At 45.2% G+C, this 22,122-nt stretch overlaps 1 protein-coding gene and 1 pseudogene across 4 annotated transcripts in view; one reads left to right on the top strand and one right to left on the bottom strand.

The window, feature by feature from the left end:
• The window catches only part of ptpn11b (protein tyrosine phosphatase non-receptor type 11b), a 170,767-nt gene that overhangs the window by 106,449 nt on the left and 42,196 nt on the right, over positions 1–22,122 (top strand). For all 4 annotated transcript variants that reach the window (XR_015073562.1, XM_085967309.1, XM_085967310.1 and 1 more), the window contains one exon: positions 17,799–17,993. Coding sequence is in view for 3 of the 4 variants with exons in the window: in XM_085967309.1 (XP_085823435.1) it covers positions 17,799–17,993 (195 nt within the window). In the remaining variant the exon portion in view is untranslated. The remainder of the gene's footprint in view (positions 1–17,798; positions 17,994–22,122) is intronic.
• On the bottom strand, positions 20,354–21,313 carry LOC147100765 (ATP synthase F(0) complex subunit C3, mitochondrial-like; annotated as a pseudogene).

Raw genomic sequence — 22,122 nt, 5'->3', positions numbered from 1 at the left:
CCCCCCCCCCGTGGAAAATTGCCCCCTGGATGTTGATCCAGGCCTGTCACTGATGCTTTTTGATTGTTATTTTTTTCACTGGTTTGTGTTAGCATTATACATAAGAAAAAGATCTTATCTAGGCTTGAAAAATATACAGTGTGTGGGAGTTCAAGCAGCAGCGTGGAGAGAAGGTTTTCAGTTTTAATTTTAAAGATATTGCAATCACCAAGTTGTGATAAGACAGCTAGATCATAAATTGCAACTTAGGGGAGCATGCTCACTTTTTATGCACATGTATTTACAAAAGCAACACTTTTTTTACTATGGTTTTATATAATTGCAGCATTCTGTTAGCAATTTCACAAATAGAAAGCAAACCCTACCTATACTTGTAAACTGTCTATAAGATTGCTTTCCATTCTCATTATTTTCTGTATTGATACATGTCAACTTTAAAAATAGGCAAAAGCTGACACTTGTGGGGGGGGGCCCGCTCTGCCCAAAAGCTCTGAACTCCAGAACAGCCTCAATGATGAGACCCTGATACAAATTTCTTTGGGGGTTCTTCCAGTCGGCAACCACAACTTCGATGGAAACCCCGTTTACACATCTATCTGGGATTACCGCCGAAGTTACAGTGGAGGACCCGTCCCACCCTGCCAAAGAGCCGGCAATCAGTGACATCACTGACCTGACACAAACTTTCCCTTTTCCAAACAGATATCGCTGTTAGAGTCATAGAGTTATACAGCACAGAAAGAGGCCCTTCGGCCCATCGTGTCTGCGCCGTCCATCAATCCCTGTCCAGTCTAATCCCATTTTCCAGCACTCGGTCCGTAGCCTTGTATGCTATGGCATTTCAAGTGCTCATCCAAATGCTTCTTGAATGTTATGAGGGTTCCTGCCTCTACCACCCTTTCAGGCAGTGAGTTCCAGATTCCAACCAGCCTCTGGGTGAAAAAGTTCCTCCTCAAATTCCCTCTAAACCTCCTGCCCCTTACCTTGAATCTATGCCCCCTTGTTATTGACCCCCCTACTAAGGGGAAAAGTTCCTCTTTATCTACCCTATCTATGCCCCTCATCATTTTGTACACCTCAATCAGGTCCCCACTCCGCCTTCTTTGCTCCAAGGAAAACAACCCCAGCCTGTTTAGTCTTTCTTCATAGCTGAGGCGCTCCATCCCAGGTAACATCCTGGTGAATCTTCTCTGCACCCTCTCCAAAGCAATCTCATCCTTCCTATAGTGAGGCGACCAGAACTGCACACAGTACTCCAGCTGTGGCCTCACCAGCGTTTTGTACAGCTCCATCATAACCTCCCTGCTCTTATATTCTATACCTCGGCTAATGAAGGCAAGTATCCCATATGCCTTTTTAACCACCTTATCTACCTGTTCCGCTGCCTTCAGGGATCTATGTACATGTACACCAAGGTCCCTCTGACCCTCTGTACTTCCTAGGGTCCTACCACTCATTGTGTATTCCCTTGCCTTATTTGTCCGTCCAAAATGCATCACCTCGCACTTTTCAGGGTTAAATTCCATTTGCCACTTTTCCGCCCATCTGACCAACCCGTTTATATCGTCCTGTAGCCTGAGGCTTTCCTCGCATTTACCACCCCACCAATTTTCGTGTCATCTGCGAACTTACTGATCATACCTTTTACATTCTCATCCAAATCATTTATGTAGATCACAAACAGCAAGGGACCCAGCACCGATCCCTGAGGTACCCCACTGGACACAGGCTTCCAGTCACAAAAGCAACCTTCGACCATCACCCTCTGCCTCCTGCCACTCGGCCAGTTTAGGATCCAACGCGCCAAGGCACCCTGGATCCCATGGGCCCTCTTACCTTCTTGACCAGTCTCCTATGCGGGACTTTGTCAAAAGCTTTACTGAAATCCATGTAAACCACATCCACAGCATTTCCCTTATCCACACACCTAGTCACCCCCTCGAAAAATTCAATCAGATTGGTCAGACATGATTTACCCTTGACAAAGCCATGCTGACTATCCCCGATTAATCCTTGCCTCTCCAAGTGGAGACTAATTTTGTCCCTCAGAATTTTTTCCAATAATTTCCCTACCACAGATGTTAGACTCACTGGCCTGTAATTCCCTGGTTTATCCCTGCTACCCTTCTTGAATAATGGTACAACATTAGCTGTTCTCCAGTCCTCTGGTACATCCCCTGTGGCCAGAGAGGTTCTGAAAATTTGTGTCAGAGCCCCTGCAATCTCCTCCTTTGCCTCACACAGCAGCCTGGGATACATCTCGTCCGGGCCTGGGGATTTATCCACTTTTTGGCCTGCTAAAACCACTAGTACCTCCTCCCTCTCGATGCTAATATGTTCAAGTATGTCACAGTCCCCTTGCCCGATTTCTATGTCTACATCGTCTTTCTCCATAGTGAACACAGATGCAAAAAATTCATTTAAAACCCCGCCTACATCATCTGGCTCTACACACAGATTGCCACTTTGGTTCCTAATGGGCCCTACCCTTTCCCTGGTTATCCTCTTGCCCTTAATATACTTATAAAACATCTTAGGATTTTCCTTTATTTTGCTCGCCAGTGTTATTTCATGGCCCCTCCTCGCCCTCCTAATTTCTTTTTTAAGTATGCCCCTGCACTTTTTATACTCCTCTAGGGCTTCCTCCGTCTTTAGTCTTTTGTAACTGCCAAAAGCCCCCCTTTTTTTCCTAATGCATTTTTGTATATCCCTTGTCATCCAAGGTTCCCTTTGCTTGTTGGTCCCACCCTTGACCTTTACAGGAACATGTTGGCGTTGTACTCTCTCTATTTCCCTTCTGAAAGTCTCCCACTGTTTTGATGTGGATTTTCCTATAAGTAGCTGCTCCCAGTCCACTTTGGCCAGATCCTGCCTTATCATATTAAAATCGGCCTTCCCCCAATTTAGAACCCTTATTTCCGGGCCGTCTTTGTCTTTTTCCATGACCACCTTAAATCTCACCGAATTATGGTCACTGTCGCCAAAATGCTCTCCTACTGACACTTCCACCACTTGCCCGGCTACATTCCCTAGAATTAGGTCCAGTACCGCCCCCTCTCTTGTAGGACTTTCTACATGTTGGCTCAAAAAGCTCTCCTGGATGCACTTTAAGAATTCTGCACCCTCTAAGCCTTTCACACTCTGACTATCCCAATTAATATTGGGGAAGTTGAAATCCCCCACTATTATTACCCTATTATTTTCGCACTTCTCTGAGATTTGCCTACATATCTGTTCCTCTATCTCCCCCTGACTGTTTGGGGGCCTATAGTACACTCCCAGCAAAGTGCTTGCCCCCTTTTTGTTTTTAAGTTCTGCCCATATGGCCTCATTAGAGGAACCCGCTAATATATCGTCCCTCCTTACAGCAGTAATTGATTCCTTAATTAATATTGCAACACCCCCTCCCCTTTTACACCCCCCTCTGTCTCGCCTGGAGATTCTATACCCCGGAATATTGAGCTGCCAGTCCTGACCCTCCCTCAACCATGTCTCCGTGATAGCAACAATATCGTACTCCCATGTGTTCAACAACAACTTCAGTTCATCCACCTTATTTGCAAGACTCCTTGCATTAAAATAAATGCCTTCCAGCCTTGCCATATTCCCTTTTGCCTTCACATATTTGCTCTGCTTTCCCAGCTGACTTGTTTTTTCCTCCGTATTTGGCTGTAAATCACCCCCTACTATAGTTCCACTCTGTATCCCATCCCCCCCTGCCAAGTTAGTTTAAACCCCCCCCAGCAGTGCTAGCAAACCTCCCCACAAGGATATTGGTCCCCCTCTGGTTCAGGTGTAAACCGTCTGACTTGTACAAGTCCCACCTTTCCCAGAAGCAGACCCAGTGATCCAGGAAACTAAAGCCCTCCCTCCTGCACCATCCCTTTAGCCACGCATTCATCTGTTCTATCTTCCTATTCCTATACTCACTAGCACGTGGCACCGGGAGTAATCCAGAGATTACAACCTTTGAGGTCCTGCTCTTTAATCTTCCACCTAGCTCCCTAAATTCTTGCTGCAGGACCTCATCCCTCTTTTTACCTATGTCGTTGGTACCAATGTGGACCACGACCTCTGGCTGTTCACCCTCCCCCTCCAGAATGCCCTGCAGCCGCTCAGTGACATCCTTGACCCTGGCACCAGGGAGGCAACAAACCATCCTGGATTCACGTCTACGGCCACAGACACGCCTATCTGTTCCCCTTACTATAGAATCCCCTACCACTATTGCTCTCCCACTCTTTTTCCTCCCTTCCTGGGCAGCAGGAGGCTGCTGCTGCCTTCCCCTGGTGAGTCATCCCCCTCAACAGTATCCAAATCGGTATACCTGTTTGAGAGGGGAATGGTCACAGGGGTCTCCTGCACTACCTGCCTGCTTCTGTTGCTCCGCCTGGTGGTCACCCATTTCCTTTCTTCCTGTGCAGCCCTTACCTGCGGTGTGACCAACTCACTAAACGTGTTATCCACGACCCTCTCAGCATCGTGAATGCTCCACAACCCATCCACCCGCAGCTCCAGCGCCTCAATGCGGTCTGCTAGTAGCCGCAGCTGGATGCATTTCCGGCACACATGGTCATCAGGGGCACCTGCAGTGTCCCTGAATTCCCACATAGAGCAAGAGGAGCATAACACGGGGCTGGGCTCTCCTGGCATGACTTACCCTTTAATTAATTTAAATTAATTCACTATCACCAATTTAAAGATATCTCTAAGGCACTTGTATAGTCTACCAACAGTCCCTGCTACACCAGAAAAGACCCTAGTAACTATAAACTACAGAGTTAAAGTTTAAAAAAGAAAAGAAAAATACTCACCAACCAATCACTTACCTGCTCCCTGGTGACGTGACACTCTGATTACTTTTTACCTCTCTCCCCGCTGCTGAGTTGGTAAGCCTCGCTGCTTGCGCCGGTTTTTATACCGGGCTCACCTCGCTGCTCCCTGCTCCGAACTGGTCGGGCCTCGCTGCTTGCGCCGGTTTTTATACCGGGCTCACCTCGCTGCTCCCTGCTCCGAACTGGTCGGGCCTCGCTGCTTGCGCCGGTTTTTATACCGGGCTCACCTCGCTGCTCCCTGCTCCGAACTGGTCGGGCCTCGCTGCTTGCGCCGGTTTTTATACCGGGCTCACCTCGCTGCTCCCTGCTCTGAACTGGTTGGGCCTCGCTGCTTGCGCCGGTTTTTATACCGGGCTCACCTCGCTGCTCCCTGCTCCGAACTGGTCCCCATAAAAAGTTAGACCCATTCAAATTAGGTGTAACTGGGCTTTTAACGGCAATCTGAGTAATAACTACTGATAAACAACCGTTCTGGCCCTGAAAAACAAATTTTATATTGGTGGAATGTCAAATTTCTCCATTAAGTTAAAATTATTGGCCTAGAAATTCAGTGGCCTGCGCCACCAGTTTGCGCCCAAAGAGGGCTTTTGCGCCAGTCTGCAAACTTCAGGCGAAATTCAGCGGTGCGCTAATGGCGGCGTTAGGCTGTAACGCTGCGCCGCCACCGATGACGTCATCGGTGTGCGCAGCGCCCCGTTTCCGCGAAGAACGCCATATTAAGTCGCGGCCACCTCTTCAGCGCCGGCCGCAAACAGCGACCGGTACACAGGGCCTACCTGTGGCGGTAGTGGCGGTAATTAAAGTGGAGGTGCGGCCGGCCGCTTTTTCGGCGGCCGCCTGCCCGCACCTCCTTCCCCGGCCTCCTCCACCCGCCCCCCCCCGCGGCATTGCCGGCTGGTTTCCGGGAGCCCGGCACTTCTCCGTTCTGCTGGGCTCTTTTGCCGGCATCGCGATCGGGGCTCTGGCTGCTGCAGGCACCTCCCCCTTAAGAGAGGGAGGAAGGCCTGCAGTACCGCAGCCTGCCGCTCCGCTGCGGGTGGCGCTGTGGCCACTAGCGGCCGCCTTCCACTTGGTGCGCTGACACTGAATATCCCGCTTGCGCAAGTGGATCCACGCGCAGCGGTAATTCCGGCGCCCAGATGAGCTGGGCGCCCCAAAATGAATTTCTAGGCCATTAGATTTTAAAAATAAGAACAATTTATTTTTAAATTTTGTTCATGATATTTCAGCTTCAACCTGAACCCAATGTGTATGTCCCAATCTTTATTTCGCTCTCTGTAATTTTTTTTAAAAAAGAGATTGATTATTAGTGCTTCCCATTTCCTGGTTCCCTGCCTGTGAGAATTCTGCAATGTGATTGGCTGCTTAGACAGCTTGTTGACGTCACAGCAGCTCACACCATGGGATTCCCAGTATACTACATTGATTTCAACTGCATATTGGAAAAGCTGAACTTCTCGTCAGAGATCCTGAGATTTTTGTAGGAAGCTTATTTCAGGGCTTCGTCGCTGACTGCAAATTACGGGCCATTGTCTCTTGCAAAACACTACCTGGACAACTGAATCTTTAACTGGGTAAAACCGCTTATATCAGAGGTAGCTCATCACACAAGTTTTTAAAATAAGGGTAATTCCATTCACTTTTCATCAGAGACAAGCTAATGTTACTGGAATCTCTTAATAATCCAGAAAAGAACCAGAAATCTTCAGCTATGAGCTAAGATTATAATTTTATGTTTAGATTCCATCCATCTACAGAAATGTATCACGGAAATTCTGAGATATATCATTTTTGGTTCCTCCTGCAAAGTATTTGATAATTAGTAGACTCTTTGTAATAACTGCTTCCGTAACTAATGCAGCAAGTATATCATACCTGACATCCCAAAATGTCTTGACAATAATCAATCAAAAAAAAAGTTTAATTTGCCAGTTCTTCTGATCGCTCAGCATATTAAATATACTGTCTAACTGAATCACACTGATTAGGAAGGCCCCAGTCTGTGCTGAATTAGCTGACCTCAGCTAGGATGACTGTAGAGAAACTACTGGAATAGGGAGGGGAATTTCTTCTGCATTCCTATTCCTGATTGCTGTGCAGGGACCCCTGCCGGAAATTATATATGTGAATGTCAGCTGAAAATAGGGTTGGGCTCGTCTGTGATGCGACCTGTGATTGCTTGTCCTGCTAACACACTGGCCCTGATATTTACAGTGAGGAAGCTGGGGGGTTGGGGAGGGGCCGGGGGGTGGGGGTGCAGTTTAGCGGGCGGGAAACCCGAAAGAATGGGTTTCTCTTGGGTCCCAACGAATTTAACGGCAGGACCTAATTGCCATTTTTAGAATTAGTTTCTTAGCCGAAGCCAGCTGAGAGGCTGGCTGTTGGGCGGGTAGGCCTGCAGCACCAGGCCACAGCTGGGGAGCTTGGAGGGTGGGGGGTGACATCAATGGGGGGGCCCCGGAGAGATCGGGGGAGGAGAAGATCGCGGGAGGACCTGGAGAGATCAGAGGAGGAGGGGACATCGATGGAGGGGACATCGAGGGGGGTCCTGGAGAAATCGGGGGGAAAGGAGGAGAAGATTGTGGGGGGGTTGGGGGGGAACAAGATTGCGGGGGATCATGGAGGACAGGAGGGTACGGTTGGGAGGAGATTGCGGGCCGGGGAGGATATCGAGAGGGGGCATAATCTTAGAATAAGGGGCTGCTCTTTCAAAACTGAGATGAAGAGAAACTTCTTCACTGAGAGGATGGTAGGTCTGTAGAATTTGCTGCCCCAGAGAGCTGTGGAAGCTACATCATTAAATAAATTTAAAACAGAAATAGACAGTTTCCTAGAAGTAAGGGGAATTAGGGGTTACGGGGAGCGGGTAGGAAATCGGACATGAGGCTAGGTTCGGATCGGTCATGGCCCTGTGGGTGGCGGAGCGGGCCCAGGGGCCGTGTAGCCTGGTCCTGCTCCTACTACTTGTGTTCTAATTCTGTGTTAGATTTCAGGAGATGGTTCTATTCACAGGGATTAGTGGAGACCTCGGGAACAGGCTGCCAGCTAGGAGTCCTTCAAGAGTAAATTGGGCCTGTTCCTGGCTGGGGTGGAGATCACCTCTTACAGAAGGTAAGTACTGCAGGAAATACAGGGACAGAGTGATCTCCTGGATGAGTTTCAATCGCCTAGATGGGTCGGAGAGGAATTTCCCAGATTTTTTCTCCCAAATTGGCCATTGGGTTTTTTATCTTTTTTCGCCTCTCCCAGGAGATCACATGGGTTCGGGTGGGATGGAGAGTGAAAGTAGATTTGAGGTTAGGATCAGATCAGCCATGATCTTATTGAATGGCGGAGCAGGCTCGAGGGGCCGATTGGCCTATTCCTGCTCCTATTTCTTATGTTCTTATGAGAGGAGGATATCGAGAGGGGATTGTATCGCGGGGAGATGGGATTCGGATCGCTGGGGTGATTAACAAGGTAGCTTGGAGGTCTGGGGATGCACTCCTGCCCCACAAACAATGCTGGAAAGGCACTTGCCTCTTCCATCCAACAGTCCTCGCCTCCCTTCAGCTGTCTGGTTTCTGAAACAGACAGCATAAATAATGTAAACTAGGCCGTAAGTCAGAGATTCCCTCTTGAATTTATACTTTAAAAAAAAAAAAAAAAAATTAATTTCTCCTTTCCCTCACCTCATTCAAATCTATCTGAGACATGCACCTTTTGTGGTTGACATGATGGGTCAGAAATATGCTGCAACCATCACTGCTGAAAAGCTGTTGTACTCTGATATGTATGTATATGATTGGGTGGGTGACTGACTTTTTTCCGACCTCCCTGTGGGTTTAATGCCTGGATGTCATCTGGCATCTCCCTGTGGTGACAGAAGTTGGAAAAATCACCATATGGGGAATTGTGAGTTCAACCCCATTTTCTACTATTCTGCACTGCCCTGTAGAAATGTTATTGTTTTCAAAAAATCTCCTTACTTCAGTATTTATTTTTCTTTTACTATTAATGAAGGAAATGATGATATCCGTCCTGTTCCTCGCACCTCTTGTAGCTCAACTTCATGTGTGGGTGGCGGAAATGGGTAAATGACAAACACAATTTTAAAAAAATTACATTTTGTATAATTTGCGTAAATAAGAATCCTCAATATTTTTACTGATTAATTGGAGTCTATATCCTAAAAAATATAACATTAAGTTAGGATTGAATATAATTGAAACATATTTCTATCAACTTGCCAGATCCATTTTAATTTGATATTTTAGTTAAATACACCATGATGTAAATATATTTCTGGATTTAAAGATGGGTACAGAATATTTAAACCTAGTGCAGAACTGCAATGCTTTTTTAAAAAGTACTTGTTGGCTTTTTTATAATATAAAACGAATAGAATTGAATCTATTCAGTAAGTGTTCAAAATTTCCATTCTTTGCTCTCTTACTCATTATAATTTTAAGATAGTTATTGAAAGAAGTGATAGTTACTTCATTGTTCTCTAATCTCTCTTCACTAAATGTACTTAACTAGCTTGTTTGTAATACCAACAGTTAACAGACTATTGCTTAGTGAGGATTAGTGAAAGCTGTTTTCTTGTAAGTATCAGTTCTTCATCCTATAGTGGTGAGGTTTTCCATTTATAAGCAGAATAAAACCAAACGTTGCGAAGATTATTTCCAATATACCTGTACATTTATCAAGACCAATAAGTAACTGTTTAATTTAATTGACATACAGCCTACACAAGCTGTTTGTACAGCTTACACAGTTTGTGGGTTTTAGTGAAGGTCATGATATAAAGAGGGTATATTATTTTTTTTAGTGGTGATGGAACCACAAACAACACACTGGGGGTGAAATTGGATCTTGTTACACCCGTTTTCCGGGTGGAAAATGGGAGCACAAAGATCCAATTTCGAGGACCAACCTCCCGTGCCCGAACAACGTTTGAAACTCATCCAATGCCATATTGGGTCAGGCACTGTAGAGGTGCCTAAAACAGAAGTTTGTCTCCTTGAATATGATAAAGGGCAGTGTGCCTGTTTTAGGACCTAACCCAGAAATATATTTGCTCTGAGCAGTGCAAGCGTTGGGCTTGCTGTGCTCAGAATTACCTGGTATACATCTGACCTACTAAGCAATCCTTAAGGGCACCGCTGGAGGCTGCAACCAAAAAGGTAAGTTTATATTAAAAAAAAATACTTCCTGCTCCTCTCCACTCCTTAGCACTACTGCAGGCGCAGCAGGCAGCCCAAAATTGAAGGGGAGCAGAGAGGCGAGCTGACTCTGGAAACATGATGGGCGCTGGCAGCTCACCCAAAATATTAAGATGAGGCGCGTGGACCGATTTCAGGTGGTCCTTGGGCCGGTCTCTTCTGGCGAGTGTGGCACTCGGTTCACACCCAAACCAATCAATCCCCCATTACATCTGAGGCTATGCTGGACTGGACAATCTCTATAAGGCTATCTTTGGCATTCATAACAAAATGTTCTAATCAGGGTGCCTTGAGAAGGTATTATGCTATTTCTCTGTTCAAAAGGGAGCCACGTGCAGCAATATGCTTCCATAAGTCAAAGAATGTTTTGGTGAGGAACCTCTGCAGTACAAACACAAATACATGCACATTGTGTACTGCCAGTTTTCTCTCATGTTTATAATCTGTTTGGACTATAGGATATATTAAAGCTAAATATTTGCATACCTTGGCAACCATATTGCAATATGCAGCTGTGTTTCAGACATGCAGATACCACAGTATAAGGGAGATTTCTAGAAGTTGGGACAAAACATGTATAAATGTTTACAGTAGCTCATGAGGTATATTTCCCTCTGCGTGTAATGTCATAATACAAAATTATTTTACTAAACTGGCATTATAAACAAATGACAGATGAGTAAAAGATTTTTCATTTGCAAGGCGATACTGTTGACTTGTACAAAATCTTAGTTAGGCCACATTTGGAGTATTGTGTACAGTTTTAGGCACCCCATTTTAAGAAAGATATAAAAGTAATGGGAATTGTACGCTGTAGATTCACTAGGATGTTACCAGGGATTAGGAGTTGCAGTAATGAAGAGAGACTTGAGAAGCTGGAGCTTTTTTCACTGGAGGTAAACTGTTCAGGATCTTCAAGGTTATAAAGGGTTATGATAACGTAAATAGTGATTGTTTCAATGACTGGCCATTGAGACGAAACAAGAGGGCACAAGTTTAAGATAATCACACAGAATTAAAAGAAGCTTAGAATGTGAGAGTATATGGTGAACAAACAAGCGAATGTGATTTGGACTAGGTGGCACATGAAGAGAAAAACACTGGCACAGACTTCGTGGCTCGACTGGTATGGGGGAAATTTAAACCACCTTGCCTGGTGGGAACGGGGTGGGTGTGCAACTAATTTAACTGCACAAAGACCTACTGCCCCGTTTCCGCTCGATTCCTGCCCGCCGTAATTTAAACGGGGCCATTTTCTTTGGCAGCCGAGGCACATGTCTGATTAATGCATTTAAATCAAGGTCCTATGATGTCATTAGGACCTCAATGGCAATTTACTGGCCTACTGAGCAGTCCGCCCGCCAAAGGTAACCCACTCAGTAAAACTTGACGGGAAAGTAGAGGAAACCCTCTAATGGGTAAGTCAAAAAGTTTCCTTATTGAGACCAGGAGGAGTAGGAGTGCTTTGCTGGGCTCTACAAAGAAAGTCTGCACTGCTGCTTTCCTCCCTTTCCGCCTGTAAAATGACCCTTGGGAGGCCTCCACACCCCATGATACTGACTTGCCTGACCGGTCAGCTGTCTCTTTCTACCCTTTTTTTGGACGAACATCTGGCCAGGGGGGATGCAAATGAAGCCCAGGAGTTAAAATAGCTCAAGTTTCAAACAGATGTCAAGCGGGTTATGAACTGAAAACTTCACCACTATCGGATGAAGAACTGATACTTACAAGAACATTCCTGCTCGTGTTCTCGGTGAGTCACCCACTACAGATTCTTTTAACTGACTCTGTACATGGGGTACCAATTTCTAAGCTGGTACTTGCAATGGTGAGAGTGAGTGCTGGTGCATCCTCTGGAGGACTATCCACCCTGCAAGAGGAAAGGGAGTGTGTTATTGTGTAGCCTTTTGAAGGGTTGTGACATTGTTCATGTCAGAGTAGGTGCAAATGGTATGTTGGCCTTTATTACAAGAGGATTTGAGTATATGAGTAAAGATGTCTTACTGCAATTATATAAGACCCTGGTGAGACCACACCTGGAGTATTGTGTACAGTTTTGGTCTCCTTACCTAAGGAAGGATATACTTGCCATAGAAGGAGTGCAATGAAGGTTCACCAGACTGGTTCCTGGGAGGACAGCTTGAGTAGACTAGGCCTATATTCTCTAGAGTTTAGAAGAATGAGATGTGATATCATTGAAACATACAAAATGCTTACAGGGCTTGACAGGGTAGATGCTGGCTGGGGAGTCTAGAACCAGGTGTCACAGTCTCAGAATAAGGGGTCGGCCATTCAGGACTGAGATGAGAAGAAATGTCTTCACACAGAGGGTGGTGAATCTTTGGAATTCTCTACCCCAGAGGGCTGTGGAGGCTCAGTCATTAAGTATATTCAAGACCGAGATGTATAGATTTTTAAATATTAAGGGAATCGAGGGATATGGGGATAGTTCAGGAAAGTGGAGATGAGGTAGAAGATCAGCCATGATCTTATTGGATGGCGGAGCAGGCTCGAAGGGCCAAATGGCCTACTCCTGCTCCTATTTCCTATGTTCTAATGTATGTAGAATAGTTTGGATGGTCCATGACAAAAAAAGTAGGTGTTGAGAAGTAAGGGGAGTAATTTTGAGGGCAGAAGCACTGCTGCCAGGTCCTCTGCGTAATGCTACGTGCATTCACCTGCTCAGCCAACTCTTCCTAGTGTAACTGGGCTATTTGTGTTGGTAACCTTCTTCCATTAGCTGAAAATAGAACCGCTTTCCTCCTGCTGAACTCCTGCACAATGACTCCCATGGCACTGTCTGACAATCTTGAGGCCCTTGCAGTACTCAATCTGATTGTATTCTCCGCATTTAAGCACAGGAACATGTAGCATAGAAAGTGCACCTTCCGTAAAAGAGGTGCAGGCTGCCTTTAAATGGCATCACTTCCAACCAAATCCCCTCCAATAACTAGCAAGTATATAAGCATATGGAGGGAGTCATGGAGAGCCTGGGTGTAGCCTTGCAACTTTGTGCATGTCAGTGTTTGCAGCACCTCAATGCTGTAGAACACTGACAGCACAAATGTCAAAATCAATTTGCGCATGGTCCCTTTAAGGAAACCGGCTGATGACGCTTCATCAAATGATGTCGTCAGACCTGCTTCCTCCAATTGGCCAGCAATTAACAAGCCCAATCAGGGGGAAATCATTTTGGACAGCGGGCTGGAGCTAGCAGCGGGGTCGGGACCTGCCACTCATGTCGCCCGCCATGGACCCGCCGAGGTTGGTAAAATCCAGCCCAACATTTCAGGTCTGTGAGCTTTTGTCAGAACTGGAAAAAGTTAAAGAAATAACAGACTTTAACCAGGTGCAGAGGCAGGAAAAGCGGGGGAGGCAAGGAAAGAACAAAAGGGAGGGTCTGTGATAGGGTGGAAGGCAGGAGGGGTTAAATGTTGCAAATGGGAATGGCAGAATCATCAACAGCTGCCGCCTGAAAAAATAGGGGCAGAGGTTATGGTCTGAAATTGTTGAACTCTGTCGAGTCCAGAAGGCTGTAAAGTTTCTAATCGAAAGATGAGGTGCTGTTCCTCGAGCTTACGCTGAGCTTCATTGGAACAGTGCAAGAGGCCGAGGACGGAGAGGTCAGAGTGGGAGTGGAGCGGAAAATTAATGTGACAGGCGACCGGAAGCTCAGGGTCACGCTTATGGACTGAACGGAGGTGTTGCGCAAAGCGATCACCCAATCTGCATTTGGTCTCCCAAATGTAGAGGAGACCACCTCCACTGATACAGATACAGTATTCGCTGCTCACAATGCAGGTTAGAAAATTGACACATTTTAAAACACATCAAACCAGACTTTGGTAAGTTCCATTTTTTTGGTGTGTACATAGTGACTGCTCAGAGTTTAGTCCCATAATTAGGCTTTATCGAGCAGAATTTAATGGCTGAAATTGGCATTAATGAGGCAGTAAAGGCCTCAAAATGGGGTCAGCAGCTAACGCTGTCGCTTCGACAGCCTCCATTTTGAAGGTAACGCTGATGCTTCGGCAGGCCACCATTTTGAAGGCTGCCTTCCCTTGGGCAGATAGAGCGGCTGCCTGTTTCATGTGGTAGGTCTCTTGATTATGCAAATCTGACACTGACTATGGGTGAGAAAGGAACAACAAAGGAAGCATGAGTTGCTCGTATCTGTTCAGGCGATGTGTAATTCAATCACAAAGCTCTAATTGGATACCTCAATTAATTCCAGTTGATAAATGTACAGCAGTTAACTGAGAAAAGAATATGAGGTGAAAGTTCTTTTTTCCCAATTTAAAAAAAATAGAAATTAAGTTTGAATGTAAGACCCAAAAATTTGAAATAAAGTTCAGAAAGTGGTGCTGTAGATTCAAGAATAAATAATGTTGAGCCATCTTCAAGCTTTGCTGGAATGTTTACAATTTTTGTAATTAGATGAGAGATGTTTTAAAAAAATTTTTTTTAAAAAATGCCCCCTTTTTATTTTTACCCTGAAAATGGTTAATACAAAATTGATTCAAAAAAATGTAGGTTAAATTACCTTTTTCCTCTATTGTATACGAGATACACAGAGGATGTATGGGGGCGAGTTGTTGGATTTGAAAAGAAATGACACAACCGCAAATGTGATAATCCGGTCTTGAGTTAAATATTTGCCCTGTTCACCATGCCATGCAAGCTACCAGATGATGATACATGATATGATGGGGTCCTGAGCTCATACTGTGGAACGTTACTGTGCCTCAGGTTCCAAAGTACTTAAAGGTTGTATTCAGCATCTGGCCAGTCTACTTTTTTACTGTAAACTGTCATTTGTATTGGTTTGACTGCAAGCCTGTTGGTTTTGATTCTGAAAAGCAAAAGTCAAAGCTCAAGACGTAACTGGGAAGCATAATGATGAAAGTAAGGATCAGACACTTGAATTGGTCATCCAAAATAAGCATTGGGTAGTCAACCATGATGGTATTTCTTTCTATACATTCATTAAAAATATGCTGGTTCCAGAAGTATAAAACTGGTGTGTTCTTTTTCTTATGCAGAAGTAGCTTGAAATAGTTTGGGCAAACTAGCCAATTAATGAGCCTCTTCTATGCATGTGTGCATCTTTATGTCTATAGCTGTCTCTCAGACAGTCTCTTATTTCCCTTCCAACCCTCTTCCAGAATTTTCACAAAATAGTTAAGCTTCCAGACTCGTTGGCAGTGATTTCCGCGACCGAGGCGGTGTCGCGGTCCCAGCCCGCTGCCTACTGCAGCCCGCACTCTCCAAGTGATTTTACGTTAATTGTTAAGCTTGTTAAGCCTGCCCGGTGAGGTTCCCGGCCAATTAATAGGAAGCGGGTCTGACGACGTCATTTGATGACGCGTCATCAGCCGGTTTCCTTAATGGGGCCATGTCCAAATTGATTTCGACAGTTGAGCTGTCAGTGTTCTACAGCATTGAGGTGCTGCAAACACTGACAAGCACTGCACAGAGGAGCACGGCTGCACCCAGGCTCTCCCATGACTCCCTCCATATGCTTATGGAGGGAGTCACAGCACGCAGGGAGATTCTCTTCCCTTCCCATGGGCGGAAGAGACCTCGCCAAGGAGATCAACGCAGCCTGGTTGCACATTGCACAGGAGGGCACAAGCAGGGATGTGGTCAGAAGGACCAGGCTGCAGTGCCGCAAGCCTTTCAATGATCTCAGAGCACGAAACCTTACTGCCAAGCCACACTCAACCTCATCCTGCTGTGCCTCTCATCACATCCACATCACTCTGCCTTCCCTACCCTACTCCTGCACATCTTTACTCACAGCAACTTAGCTAGCACCTCCACCCATCCATCTCACTAGCCACCCCTCACACTCACCCTCATCCTACTGCAAGCATACCAACTAACAACACACAAGGGTAGGCACTTGGGTGATTTAACCAATGTTCATGTGAAGCTTGTGGTAATGTGCTGTCAAACATTGGAAATCTTTATTTTCAGCACTTTGTGTTCTTGGACAGATTTGTGTGGACCTTTGGCAGTGGCTTAGTGAGTTGTAGTGAGTGGTGAGTCATAACGGTACCCCCATCCCCCTGGCAATGGTGACGAGTGTAAAAGGAATGGCTTGGGCATTGTAGGGATTCTTTTTGGTGTTGGTGTGGGGTAGTGCCAACCTGGTGCATCATATGGCATCATGGGTGTACAGCATCAAGTGAAGTAAATATGACCAGGGTGAGGCTATCCCTGGTGTCCCGGGCATCAATGTGGTCGGGTGATGATGCCCTCTGTCCTGTGCAGCATCAGTTGATTGCGGAGAAGGCTGGTGGTGGTGTTGCTGCTGCTGATGTGCCCGGTGATGCTGATGGTGGGGCTGACCTTGGTGGGATTCTGAGGATCAAGGTGAGAGATTTTCAAGGGCAATGATACTGATGGAATAGATGGCAGGTGAGGTTGAGATGACAGAAGCGATCTGTCAATGGTGAGAGTAGTTGTTCCAATGAGGTGGCACTGGATAGAGAGTTGGCTCCAAACACTTGCAAGCTGCAGAAAGCTCAATATGGCTTCCAAATGCGGTAACCAACAGTTTCTGAGCTTTGAAAGTGACCAGCTGTAACATGGGATCTTTTATACAACTTTGGCAGCTGTCAGGTCATGAGATAATTCAATGCTGAATCCACTCACAGCATGCTGAACTGACGTGTTCCCCGAGCAGCAGGTAACCCGTGGGAAGCACGTAAAATTGAAATGTAGGCTTAAAATAACAGTTAATTGGATGTTAACAACCCATTTAATGATGTGAATTGCCTCCCCCGCCGCTTGGTGTCGGGTCTGTTCAGCGCCGACAGACCAGACACCTGGGAGACTCGCGTGGAGGCGGGTTGACAGCGGGTTCCCTACCCACTGTCAATCTTTGCTATTTTGACCCGCCTCCGAACCCGCCCTCTGAGCGTTGGCAAAATTTAGCCCAGTTTTTCAGAGTTCAGATGCTTTAAAGAGTTGTACATGAGTACTTCTCAACACAAGTAACAACTATCTGGGAAAAAAAACTTCAATTAAAAAAAATTACTTCCACATACTGTATCACAATTTATTATGATTGCCTGCATCACAGTGTCATCTCTGCAGAAAATTGATATTCTTTTGAATATCCATTTTTATTCTATCATATTCAGATATGACCTACTCACACAGTGATTGTATGAATGCTTTACAGGATGCTCCTGAAAACATGTTTTACTTTGTTAACATGTAAATATAAAGCATTAATGCTATGTTGGCCATTGAGATTTCATATTGTAATTGTTTCTGGCCTCCATCTTGTTGTTACACCACCCAATATACAATAGTGCCTTAACCCTTTGCATGTCCCTCATAGAATGATGATTATCACTTAAAGGTACAGCTGTACATTTTGCGCACAGTGCATTTTCTCAGTCTTCAGAACTTCACCTAGTGAAGAGGACCTGATATATTCCATAGAAGTGTTCTATAGTCTGCAACATATATTGGGTACGTCAGACTATTTGCAGAAACATGTACTTTGTACAAAATACACAGCCTTATTTGTTTAATGGACACAACAAAACTGAACTCTGGGATTTTTTGAAGTTTGCAGCATGCAATTTAAACTAGAAACTCAGTGCATAAGAAGACTTTATGATGTGTTCATCTGCATGCTTATTCCATATATATATCATGAACTACTTTTAAGATGGACCAATAACATTCTGAAATTATTTTTGTTTTCCTCTGTATTTATCTACTTTTTTTCCCTCAGGCGAAATGAAGAAGTGACGCATATCAAGATCCAGAACACAGGAGACTATTATGACCTGTACGGAGGAGAAAAGTTTGCAACATTGGCCGAATTGGTTCAGTATTACACAGAGCAGCAAGGCCTCCTACGAGAGAAGAATGGAGACATAATTGAACTGACGTATCCTCTGAACTGCCAGGATCCAACATCTGAAAGGTAATTCTTTTTCTCCCTGCGCTTCTCAGCTTTTCTGTCTGATAGAATGGGCAGGCAACCTACTTCAGACCTTTGCCATTCTTCTTAATCTGTAAAGAACTGCAATGAGCAGCCGATAATAACTCACCCTTTTATTACAAATATATATATTTTTGTCTTGTTTCTGAGGGTATGAGGTAGAAGTAAGAGAATTTCACCACCAACTGGTGTCTAAAATCAGCACCCTAAGTGATCCTGGGTGATATTGGTGAATTTTATGATGATCTGAACCAAGGGGTCAGGGAAACAAGACATGTGAGTGCACCCGCGAGAAATATAAATTACCTGGGAACAAACCACCAAAAGGTATCAATCTAGAATCGTTACACAGTCTAGTAAAGGTCAGGAAAGTAGTTAAGTAATAACTTTCTCTTGGAGATGGTTGTGTCCTTGCTTACACTTAACAATGAGAATATATTTCACAACCAGGCCACAACCTGAAACATTGGGACCATGCAGGGGGACGTTCTAATCAATTACCTTCAAACCCACATCTTTTGTTCTATATGGCCCAGAAAGGCAGGAATGGCTTGAATCCGACATCTTGTGTGGCATGATCTTGCTGTGTGTGCAGATGTGATATGCTGCGGGCGAAGCAACCAGTATGTGGAATGTATGATGAAAATGCACTGAAGAATGGGCCCCAGACATGCTCAAGCACACTGACAACCACTGCATGCAATGTTTAATGTAGCTCAGGAAAGTAAAAATATTTACTGTATCATTACTAATTTAAACTTCTTACTCAAGGTGCTGACGCATGCTTCATAGAGAAACCATTCTAGAAATTTGATGGCGCCATGCCCATTGCTTGGACGCCAAACTGGCATCTAAGCTTCCAATATTGCGGGCATGAAGTGCATGTTCATTATGTGCCAGAAATGTGTCGCTCGCCGTATTGGTATCGGGGGGGGGGAAAAAAAAGCCGCCCAAAGCCCGTATCTGCAAGGGGCGTTAATTCCTTTGTATATGCAAATAAGGGGCCTAACCTCTGTTTGAGGCTCCCTTTGCAATATTGGTTTGCCCTGAGGCAGCCCATGCTGGCTGCATTCAAGAAAACCCTGTCTACGTGCGACCTAACAGGCGGTCTTTATAGAGACCACTGCAGGCCGCCACCAAAAAGGTAATTTTGTAAAAAAAAAAAAAAAAAATTCATTCGGAAAAATGTGGAGTCGGTAGGAGGATTAAAACTGCCCATTAGATGTCCGCAACTTGCTGATTCAATGATGACAAGGCCCAATATTAGCTGCGCCTCGGGCCTATCTATTCAGGTGCAGGGATCGTTTCCTGTGCGTCTGATTTTTGGCTCAAACAAGTACTTTCCCCACAAACTTTCCATATACAAATTTAAAGAAACAACCAGGATAGAGTTAAACGCAATGATACCTATCAGTGGGATTGAAATTAAAGTACAGAAGGACATAGAATTTGTAACTCCAAAATTCAGGGTTGGTTTCCCTGAGTTAACACAGAAAATTGGAGCAGTTGAGAGCTAGGAAGAAATAATACTTAGTCAGAATTATCCACAAGATGGATAACGGCAAAAGGAGTACTGCAGCCTTCAGCTTGCTTCTGACTGCCTGCGGGAGAATGAGATCACTGGGAGATTTTGACCCTCTCACAGTGAGGGCTTCTTGAGCTAGTGTGACATTCCCTATGGCAGTGGTTCTCAAACTTTTTTGGTTGAAGGACCTCTTTTCAAATGAATTCGTAATCATGAACCCATCTAAATTATTAGTGCCCCCTTGTATTGATACTGTACCAAGATCTTACAGTGAATTGCAATATAACTATGGTGACATTTACAAAACAGGAATCCCTCAAGTATTGTACATATAAAATGATAGTGATTTTAAAGCAATGATTTTTTAAAAATTACAAATGCATTGGTTATATAGTGTATTCAAGTGCTGCCTAGATTACTGTGTCAGATATGCTCCTTGGCCAGCCCTTGATCGTGGACAGACAGATCTAATGTAATGTATGTCCGTTTTACGGGGCCTGTTCCTTTTGGCTGTATCCTGGCGCTGCTGCAGCCGGCTGGTAGTCGGGACGAAATCTTTGTGTACAGAAGGCCAGTTCCTCTCTAAACAGCTGGGGCTGCGCTTTTCCTGTTGCTGGCGGTGGCATTGCGGCCGCTGCTGTCCCGCAGTGTCTCTTTTCTTGTATTAGGATTTACTGGAACATTTGACAACAGACGTATAAAATGTACATTTCCATGACACCAACGTAAATATTTGTGGGAGTCAGTGAAATATTAATTACATTTGTACTTGATTAGGCTATTCTGTTCATCAGCAAATTTTACATAGCAAGCAAAATCAGAACGTGACCATGAAACAGAAGAGTCCCATAGCTTCAGACAGGGCAAATCCAAGGCTAGTGTATGAGAACAACTGCTGCTTCAGAGAAGGATTTCTGCCTTAGCCAATAATAAGAATATAAGAAATAGGAGGAGGAGTTGGCCTTACGGCCCCTCCAGCCTGCTCTGCCATTCAGTAAGATCATGGCTGATCTTTGACCTCAACACTTTCCCACCTAATCCCCATATCCCTTGATTCCCCTAGAGTCCAAAAATCTATCTGTCTCCGCCTTGAATATACTCAATGTCTGAGCATCCACAGCCCTTTCAGGTAGCGAATTCCAAAGATTCACAACCCTTTAAGTGAAGAAATTCCTCCTCATCTGAGTCTTAAATGGCCGACCCCCTAGTTCTAGACTCTCCAGCCAGGGGAAACAACCTCTTAGCATCTACTCTGTCAATCCCCCTCAGAATCTTAGATGTTTCAATGAGACTACCTCTCATTCTTCTAAACTCCAGAGATTATAGGCCCAATCTACTCAACCTCTCCTCATGGTCTACTCCTGCTCCTATTTCTTATATTATTATTGGCTATGCCAGAAATCCTTCTCTAAAGGCTACCAAAAACTGTTCCAATACCAGCCCCTCCCTACTGTGGCAGCTCCAGCACCAATAAACTTGCAGCGGTGTCAATGTCCTGCCTTGTAGCACTCATCTGGAACTCTCTGAGCACTTCTTGAGTAAATTAATTCTTGTCCTGGGTACTTCTCAGAATTGCTGTGTTTCCCTCATATTTGTGTACCTCACAACAGCAACAGTGAGGACTGATGGTCGGTCACCCACTTGCAGATGGTGCAAGACTCAGTGGAACTGGAGGATATTTTCCAGACCAAGCCTCTGGTGTGAACATAACTTACACAGAAAGTGGTCTACAAAGAGCTCCAGATCCACTGTGAACCACCTTAGCACAAGCAAACATTGCAGCGGTGAAACAATCAAATCCAGACAGTCACCAGCCGAGACTGGCAAAAATCCACAGCAGCAGTCGTCTTCCCTCCCTCCTTCTCGTCTCCTGCAGCGCACTGCTGCTGCTGCTACCATAAGAAGCGCTGCACTGTCGGATGTGCCGTCTTTCAGATGAGACGTTAAACCGAGGCCCCATCTGCTCTCTCAAGTGAACATAAAAGATCCCATGGCACTATTTCGAAGAAGAGCAGGGGAGTTATCCCCGGTGTCCTGGCCAATATTTATTCCTCAATCAACATAACAAATAAAACAGATTATCTGGTCATTATCACATTGCTGTTTGTGGGAGCTTGCTGTGTGCAAATTGGCTGCCGTGTTTCCTACATTACAACAGTGACTACAATCCAAAAGTACATCATTGGCTGTAAAGCGCTTTGAGACGTCCGGTGGTCGTGAACGGCGCTATAGAAATGCAGGTCTTTCTTTCTTTTCACCGTTGTGTTCAGCAGCGCCCAGCCACTCCACACTGGCTCGCTCTCCATCACCGATTGGGGTTTTTCCTCGTGGACCCCCTGGAAAATCTCTCCACACCCCCAGGGGTCCGCAGACCCCAGTTTGAGAACCACTATGAGCATACCTACAGGTAACACAGGTCCTATGAAGACCTTAGTGAGGAGATACCTACGAACATACATACGAAAATGATGGACAGGAAAAGCCTACTGGTCCCTTGATCCTGTCCCAAACAGTTGTGATGCCTTATGTATCATAATGCATACACTCCCCACCTACCCAGAAAAACTACACTCCCCACCCACCCAG

This window comes from Somniosus microcephalus, chromosome 25 (assembly GCF_052327205.1).
Source record: "Somniosus microcephalus isolate GS21.2 chromosome 25, FLI_Smic_1.0, whole genome shotgun sequence".
NCBI lineage: Eukaryota > Metazoa > Chordata > Chondrichthyes > Squaliformes > Somniosidae > Somniosus > Somniosus microcephalus.
The sequence above is the reverse complement of the archived record's forward strand: the minus strand, read 5'-3'. Positions and strand labels throughout refer to the sequence as shown.